The following is a 12239-nucleotide window of genomic DNA, read 5'->3' as shown; positions in this document are numbered from 1 at the left end:
TTGTGTCACAAAATTTAATGAAATTGTAGTGTTTGCATTAGTGTACGTGTTGTTCTCAGCCAAGGCACATGTTATGCTATAATTGTGTTTCTTCTTCTGTAGAGCTTTTTTTTTTTTTTTTTTTTAACCCCCTGGAATTAATAGTTGCCTTATTTTTCACATGCTTGCTTTTCTGGGTATTGGTTACTAGTTCATCCCTCTGTTCTTCTCTGAGTGCAATGTACAGCTTTTCTCAGTCTGGCCCACACATTGGCTACTCTGTAGTTCCATTGTTTTCCCTGAAGGTCTCCTTCCCAGAGCTGGAGCTCTGGGCATCTTGCTCTGGTTGGCACTGGTGGCTTCCTCTAGGCTGTATCCACCGTAGTTATCCTGGGATTTCCCTTTGCCACTCTTCTGCACTCTGCTTCTGCACTCTTTGCTTGCTTATCTCCCTCTCTTTGATTTTGGCAGAATACGTCTTCTAGATGCTTCCTAAGAAGGTATGAATGGTTTGTAAGTTTTCGAGACCTGCTTCTCTGAACATGTCTTTATTCTACCCACACACTTGATTGACATTTTGGCTAGGGATAGCTTTATGGTTTAGAACTCATATTCTCTCAGATGTTTTAGGGAGTTCTAGATTGTCTTCTACTTCCAGTATTGGTATTGAGAAGGCCTGCACCAACTGGGACTCCTTATCCTTTATAGTGACCTATTTTCTCTCTCCGCTTTTGAGATCTTTTCTTTGTCCCCAGTGTCCACATAATTCAAACTGATGTGCTTTGCTGTAGGTCTTTGTTTATTAATTGTGCAGAGAACATACTGGCCCTTAGCGGTATCGAAACTCATGTCCCCTTTTTCTGGAAAATTGCATTGAATTCTTTCTTAGATAATTTCATGTGCTTTGTTTTTGTGTCTGTGTGTCTGTTCTCTGTGCCTGTTTGGAACGTGTTGGACCTTCCAGATGGATCCTCTAGTTACCTTCTTTCTTCTATATACTATCTTCTTCTATACTTTCAGGATAGATTTGCTCATTGTAATGTTCCAGTTCTTCTGGAAGTTTTATTTCTGTTACATCTTGAATTTCCAGAAGTTCTTTTTATTTTCTGAATATCCATCTGTAGTTGCTCTGTTTTGTTTCAGGGATCCAATAGGTTTGTTTATTTCTGGGGATAAGTTCTTTTTTGCAGTTTTTTTTGTTTTGTTTTGGTTTTTTTTTGGTTTGTTTGTTTCTTTGCTTGCATTGTGGCTCTTTCCTCTGATGTCTTTATGATTGTTTGTTTTGGTCTCTTGTGTTAGAATGCTGGTGATCCTTGGCTTCATAGTTACATGTTAGTCATCAGAGAGGCTTCTTAGAACCATTGAAGAGCCTTCTTAGAGCGCGCGCGTGTGTGTGTGTGAGCATGCGTGTGTGCATGCATGCACACAAATGGGAGACACTTAGCACATTGGGCAGAGACCTTGCTCTTTCAATGACAGACCCTCAAATATCTGTATCAACAGGTGTTTCCTCTTGAGGCTGTCAAGAGGCTGAGGCTGAGGTCCCTCAAAAGGGACCTTCCTATCTCCTACCTCATCCAGGATTTTGAGGGCTTAGGCAAAGGGACCGGCAGAAGTCTCATTCTTCAGCATGCTGACTGTTATTTAATCCCCCCCCCCTTTTTTTTTTAATTTTTCACTTAGCTGTGTACAGTGTCTTGAAGATGAGAGACTTGGGTGCTTAATCTCTCCAGATTTTGATTGTAAATCTTTAGTCCACTGCTTGGGACACGGATCTGGGAGGTCTTGTTACTCTTTCGACAAACTTTCAACCAGCCCTCCTGTTTTTAGCTCCCCACACCCTTGCCATCAAATATATCTGGTGTCTTCAGTTCTTAAGCCTTTTAAGGGTTCTCTAGTGTGAACTGGCTTGCTTCTTGTTGGCTCCCTTCCTTGCTGGCAGGATGGAAAAACACTTAGCAGAGTGGAGAAAGAGGAAACCTAAGATAGTTACCCCTTGCCATCCACTTTCCATCTTTGAAAAACGTGTAAATTTGTCTCATCTGCTCTCCATTCCTCTTTGCCCCGTGGGTTTCTTCCATTTTTATTCTTTTATTCTAATCTCAGGGGGGACTCAGGAGAGAGTTTCAGTCTCCCATGTCTGATTGGGAGACCCTAACTGCCTTTTTCATTTTGCCCTTTTTATGTCCCTGGAGATTTATGATTAGGTTCAAAGGAGGGTTCTTTGGCTAAATCACTCCCCAGTTCATCCTTGTTTGTGAGCTTCAGGAAAGCTGGCTTTGTAAACTAGGAGTCAGCATGTTGACAGGTCTATCTTTGCTCTGTAGTCACCTACAGACTTTGTCAGCTTTTCTCTGACAACAAGTTGCCTGCTACATTGTAGGGAGTGCAGTTCACTAGGCATTTACAGATGCTGGATGAGATTTCTCATTGCTTTTTTGTGGGCCGTGTCTATATGACTAAGCACAAGTGTGTCATTTTGTTTCGGAAAGCAGAGCTAGCTCATCCCTCTCCTCCTTTTCTCGACCTGTGTGTTGTTATACTTTTTCTTTTGTCTTTTATATCATGAACTCACCAAAAATGTGTTCTATAGAGCCGCAAAAAAGTAATTTATATAATGTAATTTATCTTTCTTTCTCATAGGACATCATATATGATGATACTATCTGTGGCTTTGTAAATGACTTAAGTTAGATGCCTGGTAATGCATGGTTTTTTGAGTGCCTAATGAAAACACAAGTTAAATAATTTTTGCTTAATTATATTTTCATTAAACTCTTAAGATTAATAGTACATAAACATAGTTGATTCAGGTTTTGCTAACAGTACACCCCCTCAAACCTTCTCTTATGTTGGTTGCAAATTACCCATTAAACCCTTTTATAACACCTAAAAATAGAAACCAGATTAAAAAGTAGAACTTAAAAGGTTAATTATTTCCATTAACAAGGAGTAGGATGAGTAGGTTAGAGATCTTATGTCATTTTGTGTGTGTGGTAGATAAGAGATACTGGGCCCCTGGGACCTTTTTGCTTATGGGGCCACATACCTTTCCTTCTTAGAGTGTTCCCTGTGGAAGTGTTTAGTCGACTTGCTCGTTGCTTTCCCTGTGGGCTCCCAAGTTTTTCACTAGTGTGTGTGTGCACAGTAACAAGGACAGTTCTTGGCATGTGCGGACATTGATTGATTGGTTGATGGACTGCATGGCTGACGGGGCAGAGAGACGGCAGTTGTCTTAACAGCTTCTATTCTGATGGGCTGCTGGTGAAGGTATGTGCTGTTGAGCCTGCCATGAACGCTCTCCCTCCACTTCAGCCTTCTCATTTCTTCATGGGTCTGTCTGGATGTCACTTCCTCCAGAAGCCTTCCCTACCACTCCACTTCTCCCCAGTAGAGTGGATTTGTCTGCTGTGTGTTCATATAGTATCCTAAACCACTTATGCTGTCCGTTCACCGGTATCGCTCATTTAGGCTTGGCTTTGTGAAAGCTGATTGTGTCTGTCTTGCTCACCGTTGTATCTCTGACACCTTGCCCAGTGGCTGGCTCTGGATAGGCAGACATATTTATTTGAGGTGCTTGATTTTTGAATGGACAGACGGGTGGACGGATAGATAGATGGATGACATTGTGTAGCCAAAAATTGCATTTCTGTCCCTGCCCAATTTTGAAGATTCTCCTTCAGTTTGTACTTCCTGCCGTTATTTGAAGGGCCATTCTTTGTCTGTAATTGTGTCTTTGTTCAACGAAAAGCACCAAGCAAAAGCAGATAATTTATTTGATTACTGCCCACTGAGTTATTCTTCTGCTGTCAGCCTCATGTCTTAATCACCTGAAATCATGCTTACGTGTGTCTTGATAGCTTTTTTGGTAATTAGTGTAGTCTGTGTTCATTTGTATACTGTCAGTATGCTCTTGAGATGTTTTGCTGTAAAGTCAACTTTAGTATAAACTGTGAGTCTTGTTTTATTGTGATGATAATGAATGTATGAGGAACTCTGTAAAATTCAAACCAGTCTTCAAGTTTGTTCTTCAGCTGGAGGAACCTGCCCACTGTCATTTAAAAAAAGAGAAAGAAAGAAAAAGACAAGCTTTATTGAAATATAATTCACATACCGTAAAATCCACCCTTTTAAAAAAGTTTCCAACTTAGTGTTGCTTAGTATATTCACCAAGTTGTGTATGCATGACTGCTATATAATCACAGAACGTGTTTTAGCATCCCGCAAAGAAACGCCATACTCCTTAGCGGACATTCTTCATTCTGCTTTCTGTCTCTGTGGATTTGCCTGCTCCTACAGTATGTGGCCCGTGTGTTTGGCTTCTTTCACTTAGCATGATGTTTCAGAGGCTCCTCCGTGTGGTAGCAGTTCTTCATTCCTTTTTGTGGGCTGAATAATAGTCCATTGTAGCACATTTTGCTCATCCGTGCATTAGTTGATGGCCATTAGGGTTGTTTCCACTTTGCGCTATTGTGAATCATGCCGCTGTGAACGTTCATGTACAGGTTTTGTTGTTGACATAAGTTGATATCTTATTAGGATTCAGTTACTGACTGTAGATTACAAGTGAGTGGAAGTTGAAAGAATGTCATCCATGTATAATAAACATACAGAAATCATAAATGTTCACCTCAGTGAGTGTTTACAAAGTGAGTACACCTGTGTAACAAGAACCAAGCTCTACAAAGAGAACACTGCCAGGATCACTGGGGGCTTTTAGATGTTGGCTTTGGTTTAGGTTGATTCATTTACCTGCATGCTCGGGGAGAGCTGAAGGCTTATCCTAACTGTATATTTGGAACATGAGCTCAGTAGGTAGTTTGTTATAGGAGTGCAGCAGCTGAAATCACAGACTCTAGGGCATCAGTTGTTTGGTTTCAAACCCCAGCTTTGCCATTTATTGGTGTGAGACCAAAGGCAAGTTGCCCAACGATCTCTGAGCCCCAATATCCTCAACTGTAAAATGGGGATAACACTACTTTGTAGGAAGGATTAACATAAGTAGATTGCTTAGAAAGTTGCATGATAATCGTGCTAAGTGCAGTATGTGTGTTACCTCTTACTGTTGTTACGATGATTATTATTGTGTTTATCTCTTCATTAGAATGTAAGCCCCTTGTCTGACTGATTTATCTTTGTATTTCCAAAGACTAGCACTGTGCCTGGCCCATAATAAACTTTTGAGGAAGGAAAGGAGGGAGGGATTTTAAATCATGAGTGGCAGAACTCCTAAATCCTTTCCTGAAACCACTTCTGACTTCCACTCTGTCTTTCATTTACAACAGCTTTTGGAGCTATTTGACAGCGAAGACCCTCGGGAACGGGACTACTTAAAAACAGTCTTACACAGAATTTATGGCAAATTTCTTGGTCTTAGAGCATTTATCCGAAAACAGATTAACAATATTTTTCTAAGGTAAGTGAAGGGTGGGGGGGAGGACGAGTAAAATCGGTGGTTTCATAGAAGTGTTAAGTAAACATCAAATATTTGAACATCATGTACTGACTTTATTCCTTCTTTCCTTTTTAAAAAAGGTTTGTTTATGAAACAGAACACTTCAATGGTGTAGCCGAACTGCTGGAAATATTAGGAAGGTAAGCACATTTTTAGCTAATTGCTAATCTCAGGTGAATAACATTTTGCAAATTAGATTCAAGTGGCACAGGGCAACTCTGACCTAGATCTCTTGCTGTATGTACATCGGGTACTCTAATTTGTGCCTTAGCCTATTTCCCAGCTGACCCTACAAGACGTGATTTCTTGTTCCCCCTTGTTCCACAATTAGGCATTCCTAATTCTACTGGAATGACTGAAAGAGCTAACAGTTTGTTCATTGCTACAGAGACAGTACATCTGATTGCAGCCAGGCCAGTTACTCCCATACACCTTATTCTTTCTTGTTAGTTTCTGGGCTACCTGTCCTTTGCCGTATCTTTTGACCACAAGTTCAGATAAATTGGAAGGATTGCCTTTTTCACAGGAGCCATGTACCCAGGCGTAGTTCTTGAACAGCTGCTGCCTGGACGAGTGGAATGAATTGGAAAGAGACAGCTGTTGTGTAGGTTTCTACACACAAGGGAGGTTAATGTAACTGGACAATGTGATTACTTAGTCTCTCCCCCTAATAGGAGGAGAAAAAGAAGGTGGAGTCCCATGGTTTTTTCTGTGATTTCCCCAGGCTGGGCTCTATATCTGTGGTATTCTTGGTCTGAGAAGAAATTCCAGGAATGATATCTACAAACGGAAAGGGTCATAAGTGAGCAGTTTTAGGGGGAAGGAAAAATAAAGAGTCTTTGATCGAACAGCTTTCTGTTGCTCAGAATCATTTACTCGGTTTAAGAGCATGAGAGCCCATGCTAGGAGATCATCAGCAAATTTTCTTTAATTTCCTTCCTGCTTAAATGTGCTCTTTGAAGTAACTGGGAAATCTTGGATGCCACTGGGGTGGGGTTTAGGTTGTTCTGGACCCAACAGAAACTGATTCCGATTTAACCTGGTCCTTCTATGAACAGGTGGTCTCGGTTTAGTTGGTTGTGATCATGCTGCTAATTCATGTTTCTTTTTTCTTTTTCCTAGTATTATCAATGGCTTTGCTTTACCTCTTAAGGCAGAACACAAACAGTTTCTGGTGAAAGTGTTGATCCCTTTACACACTGTCAGGAGCCTATCACTCTTCCATGCCCAGGTAGAATTTTATGCAAGTTCTTTTGGAAGCAAAATTAAAAGTTTATAAACTCAGTGTTTCTTTGATATTGATATTTCCTTACGTAAACAAACAAACAAACAAAAAAACTCGTTCAAGTATAAAATACTTCCCGAGGAAAATTAAAATGTGTGTTAATGTTTTCTATGCATAAGGGAATCATGGGAGTATTTTTCAAGAGGGAGGAACATCTATTCCGCCATCTCATTTTACAGAGAACTTTAATGACTTGACTAGTGCACAAAGTTATATATTGAACATAGAATAAAATATGTGTGTTTTCCAGATTTAGATCTCTGGACTTGTAATCGTTTTTGAGTGTTCTGGAATATTTGATCTCATCCTCATTTGCATCAGCCTGTCACTTGCTCTCTGCCCCCTCTTGTGGTTAATTCACTATTTCCTTCTCACTTTCTCCAGGCAAATAAACACACTCCCAAGTAAACAAATCAATCAGTACTTTCACATCTTTTTATTTTTAGCTTCTGTGACTTTAAAAAGCATCCTCTGTCTTGTCCCAAGTCTGGTTTCCATGCTAACACTGCCTTGCGTGGTACGTGTGTCCCTAGGGGACAGATAAATGATGTAGTGGCATTTTAATTTTAGTATTCCAAACCAATGGGAATGTTTTGAGTTTGCATAAAAATGTCACACATTTTTCTGAGCAGTGTTCCTCTTTAAATGTGAAATTCTGTGTTTCGAGGAAAAATTAGTCCATATGTTTCTAATTTCGAACACCATCAAAATGTTGTTTCGCAAGGGTGGATTTCTTGTCCAAAAATCTTTACGAGCCCTTTTACAAATCTTGCCTCTGGTTTTTGAAATCACATTTCATGATCGTGTAAAAGAATTCTTACCTAGCTGGGCTAGCATCAGATGTAAAACTTCACATTTCTCCCGGTTCTAACTGTGGCAGGTACAACCTTTTATCTCTTCACGAAACCGCTTCAGCCTGCATGGGCCACTTTAGGCGGTCAGCAAGAGGTTAGTAAGTGCCTGCCTTTCGTGTAGGACTCTTCTGGAGCCACAGTAAAACCCCGTGCTGTTGATGTTGGCCCAGAGAGAAAGGAAGCCCATGCGATGTAGCTTAGACTGTATGTAGATGAGATACTTTCAGAATATACTGAATGTGATATTTCTGCTTTTCATTAGCTGGATACTTCATGTCTCAGTATCCTTTTTTTTTTTTTAACAAAATTCCCCTGGGGCGTTATTAGTGTCAATCTTTGGCTTGAAAAAGTAGCTTTTTATTTCATTTTATATATATTATATTTTTAGAATGAATTGAACATGAAATTACTAAAACCAGAGTCTAGAAACTTTGTAGGAAGTTTTGATGTATCTTTGAGCCCTTTTGAGTATATAACATTTCCAATTTTGTCTTTCATTTTTCTGTTTCTCCAGCTGGCATATTGCATAGTACAGTTTCTGGAGAAAGATCCTTCACTCACAGAACCAGTAAGTATTTTTTCCATAATTTCAAAAGACTTCAAAATGACTACTTTTCATAGAGTCTATGTGGACAATTAAGTACCATTGTTTTTCTCCTTTTCATTTTAGGTTATTAGGGGGTTAATGAAATTTTGGCCTAAAACATGTAGTCAAAAAGAGGTAAGTGCTTAATGTCAGCGTGTTAATAACTTACTAAATACTTTGTAGAGTGTCGGGCTCTGAGCCGATAAGTATGTGTAAAAATCCATGATCTCGTCTAATCTTCATTTTATCTCTGTCAGGCAGGTCTGTAAATATTCACATGTTACTAGTTTTAAAATGGAAGCATGGAGAGCTGAAGTAGCCTGCCTGAGTAGACGCTAAGTGGAAGGGAGTGGGTCAGAATCCGCCACCCTGATTCCTGAACCCTGAACTTTTATCACGCTCCGCTCAGTCCCAGGGAAGCCCAAGGCAGGCTCCGGTCACGTGCCCCACTGTCTAGCTTTATCGAAGTCACCTTTCTAGTGGCCACCCTCATGGTGTGGAGGTTTTGGTGTTGCTGTAGATAGGTGCTAAAGCCGCCAGCCCAAATACTCCCCATTTTAAAATAGAGTACAGATGGGATCTCACTGTCTACAATTGTAAACTATGTTACAGACCTCTAGTTCCAGCTCTTCAGAAGTGGCCCTGGAAATCCCTGACCTTCAGTCATTTGTACTTCTGCTAAGACCTAACCAGCCATGTGCCCTGTGAGGAGGTTGTAGGAGAGGAAGTCTCTTAGCTTAGCTGTGAGCCTAGCTGGGTGTCAGACCTGCGCTCACTCTTCTATAGAAACCATGTGGAAAATGGCCCAGCAGGAAAGGTCATCTGTTAGCTTGACATTTTGGGAGACTTGGGGGAGAACTCCTCTATGTGTCTTGACAAATGGCAAGAGTCAGCTGCCTACTTTGTATTACTTTTAAAAGAAATACCCTCCTTTTCAAATCAGTTTCAATTCTCCAAAACCCTACTTTATACAATTTCAAGAAGTCATCTGACTTTTTAATACCTGTTAGACAAAATTAAACCCTACATTGCTGCCCAGATGCACCTCAAGATTTGAAAACGTTGTCATATGTCGTATTTTAATTGCATAGTTAATTTTTTTAAGGTAATTATTTTTCCGTGCCTAAATGGGTAACTCTTTATTTCTCTGTAAGTTTTCCGTTGTATTTAAAACAGTCGACTGTGCTATTGATTTGGCTCCATTTTGTGATCTAAAAGCTCAGTTTCTTGAGACACATAGTGCCGAGGCTGAGACTCGTTGTGCTTTATGGTGGGCAGTTGTGCGCGCTTACGTGTGTGTGTGTACGTAAGTGTGTGGAGGCGTGGAGATGGGCTCAGTGCGTGCTAATGGGATTAAAATGGTACCTACATGTGGGTGAACCTGCTCATTTGTGTCTCTCCGTCTCTGTTAACTGGTGAATCCTACGGAGCACCTAGCACGTAGCAGGGGCTGAAACACTTAGCAGATACCTGCATGCGCCACTGTGGACCTTTGTTCATCATGCAGGAGGACTGCTTTTCCCACTGTTTGAAAAATAAGAGTAGGGAGGCAGATGCTAGCCAGGTGAGAGCAAAAGAGGGGAGAGCCCCAGGGACATTGCTGTTTCCCAAGGTCCCTGCCGCCACATGTAAGTGCTCCCCCCCCCCCCCTTTCTGGGTTAGATGTAGCACGTAGAGGAATTTTTCCAAAGTAAATGGAAATCATATTTTCAAAGCTATAGGGGCTTTGCTTTTCATAAGTACCCTCTGGTGAATTCATTATGAAGTGAACATTTAACGTAAGACAATGCTAATTTTTTCCTGTTTGGTTTTATGTGTAAATTTTTCTTAAAACATTACAAACTCTCATGACTCCTCATCATTCATTTGGATTTTTTAACGAAGTACCTGAGGTTTTGCGTTTTGTATGTACTTACAGGTCATGTTCCTTGGGGAGCTGGAAGAAATATTGGATGTGATCGAACCCTCCCAGTTTGTTAAAATCCAAGAACCTTTGTTTAAACAAATTGCCAAATGTGTATCTAGCCCCCATTTTCAGGTTAGTATTGGAGGCTGAGCCAGAGTGGCCTGTGCAACATATGTTATTTGGTAAAATTTTATTTGTATTGAAAGAAATGTAATGGACACTAGCTACCTGTTGTTTTTTATTTGCTATTTTCTCCTATGATAATTTTAATAATGACCTCCTCTATGTTGAACACCTGTAATAGGACAGCCACCGTGATGATGTTTTCTGTCTAGTGACTTCAGTGTTCATGATCACTCTGCAAGGAGGGCATTACGAGTTTTACAGATGTGAACACTGAAGTTCGAAGTGGTAAAGTAATTTGTCTCCAGTTAAATGGCTGAGTAAGGGGTGGACTGGTAGGGTTCCTGCAGAGTGTAAGAGAGAATGCGAAATAAAGCTTAAGAGACAGAACACACACATTCTGTACTATGCTAGATGCTTTACGTGCATTCTTTATAAACTTCAAATTATCCTACGGGGCTCTCCCCACCCCCTCACCCTCCCTGCCTGCTGTGTTCTAGAAGAAAAAATTGAAATTCAGAGAATGATTTGCTCAGGGCCCCGAGTTCATAAGGAGGTGAGTCCCTTCAGTGTAGCTTCTTGTGAACGTTGGTGACCTTCCCGTGGCACCACTCTGCCTCCTTGTGGCCACTCTGGGGGAATCACAGGGAAGCGAACCCAGCCACCTTTTCCTCAACTGGGCCTATTGCCGCAGTACTGCAGAACCCACACAAGAGGGAAGGGGGTGACCTGGAGCGAAAACATGTTAGGTTTTATGCCCTTTCACTGTTTCACCAAGGTCCAAATCACAGACCTTGAAGATTAACTGTTTAGGTGCTGCCTGTTGACCGGAACAGATTGTTCAGATTGTAGCTGGTAGCACAGAATCACACACTGTTAACATGGTGGACTCGATGGTGAACTTTTCCCCTGAGCTGTCAGTATCCTGAGTAGGTAGGAGACAATTGGCTGTAGTTGTCGTTTTAATTTTTGACCCAAAGACATGTTAGTATGTTAAGGCAACGATCTTGTGACAGTCTAGCGATTATACCACAAAGTCAACCCAGAGAAAAAAAAAGTGGAAGCCATTTATATGAACCGTTACGTTGCATTCAGATGATACAACACATGTCCAGATAAACAGACCAAAACACAATTGCAGGATACTGTGTCGGTGTTTGCATATTACGCATGGCCTGAGTGCTCAGGCTTCTGGATTGTCTAACGTACTTTCAGTTTTCATCAGGACGTTTGACATTGTGGAAAGCAAGGACCAGAACTGACTGACTGACTCTCTCTCTCTCTCTCTCTCTCTCTCTCTCTCTCTCTCTCCTTTTTTCTTTTTTCTCCCCCCGCGCCCCCCCCCAATGTCTTTTAAGATCACCAGGGAGCCTTAAATGATGCTCAGAAGCTTTAGAAAGGAGACAGTGTCTAGTCAGCTACTGCTATGTCCATTCAGGCTTCTGTAACAAAGTACCACAGACTGGGTGCCTAATGAACAGGAGAAATTTATTTCTATGTTTCTGGAGGCCGGAAGTGTGAGATCAGGGTACCGGCGCAGTTGAGTGAGGCCTCTCTTCGGAGTTGCGGATTTCTTGTATCCTTACTTATCAGTGCTATTGTATAAGCACTAACCCCATTCATGAGGGCTCCATTCTTACAACATTAAGTACCTTTCAAAGGCCCCCTGTACTCATACCATCGTCTTTGGGGGTTAGGATCTCAACATATGAGTTTTGTGGGGACACAGGCATTCAGATCACAGGAGGCTTCTATAACAAAACACCACAGACCATGTGGCTTAAACCACAGAAATGTATTTCTCACAGTTGTGGAGGCTGGAAGTCTGAGATCAGAGTGTCGGCCTGGCCTGCTTCTGGTGAGGGCTCCCTTTCTGGCCTGCAGATGGCTAGCTGCCTTCTTGCTGTGTCCTCACTTGGCCTTTCTTTGGTGTGTGTGTGAGGAGAGAGAAGATCTCTCTCTTCCTCCTCTTAAGACCACCAAGCGTATTGGATTAGGACCCCACCCATATGACTTCTTTTAGCCTTAAGTACCTCCTAAAAGTCCTGTCT

At 41.3% G+C, this 12239-nt stretch overlaps 1 protein-coding gene across 3 annotated transcripts in view; it reads left to right on the top strand.

Annotated features, from left to right (window-relative positions):
- The window catches only part of PPP2R5E (protein phosphatase 2 regulatory subunit B'epsilon), a 148990-nt gene that overhangs the window by 122069 nt on the left and 14682 nt on the right, over positions 1–12239 (top strand). For all 3 annotated transcript variants that reach the window (XM_011283256.4, XM_011283257.4, XM_003987722.6), the window contains exons 6-11: positions 5265–5395; positions 5515–5574; positions 6557–6665; positions 8088–8141; positions 8244–8294; positions 10078–10197. In XM_011283256.4, the coding sequence (XP_011281558.1) occupies positions 5265–5395; positions 5515–5574; positions 6557–6665; positions 8088–8141; positions 8244–8294; positions 10078–10197 (525 nt within the window). The remainder of the gene's footprint in view (positions 1–5264; positions 5396–5514; positions 5575–6556; positions 6666–8087; positions 8142–8243; positions 8295–10077; positions 10198–12239) is intronic.

This window comes from Felis catus, chromosome B3 (assembly GCF_018350175.1).
Source record: "Felis catus isolate Fca126 chromosome B3, F.catus_Fca126_mat1.0, whole genome shotgun sequence".
NCBI classification, from domain to species: Eukaryota; Metazoa; Chordata; class Mammalia; order Carnivora; family Felidae; genus Felis; species Felis catus.
This window is presented reverse-complemented; position numbering and strand designations above follow the sequence as displayed.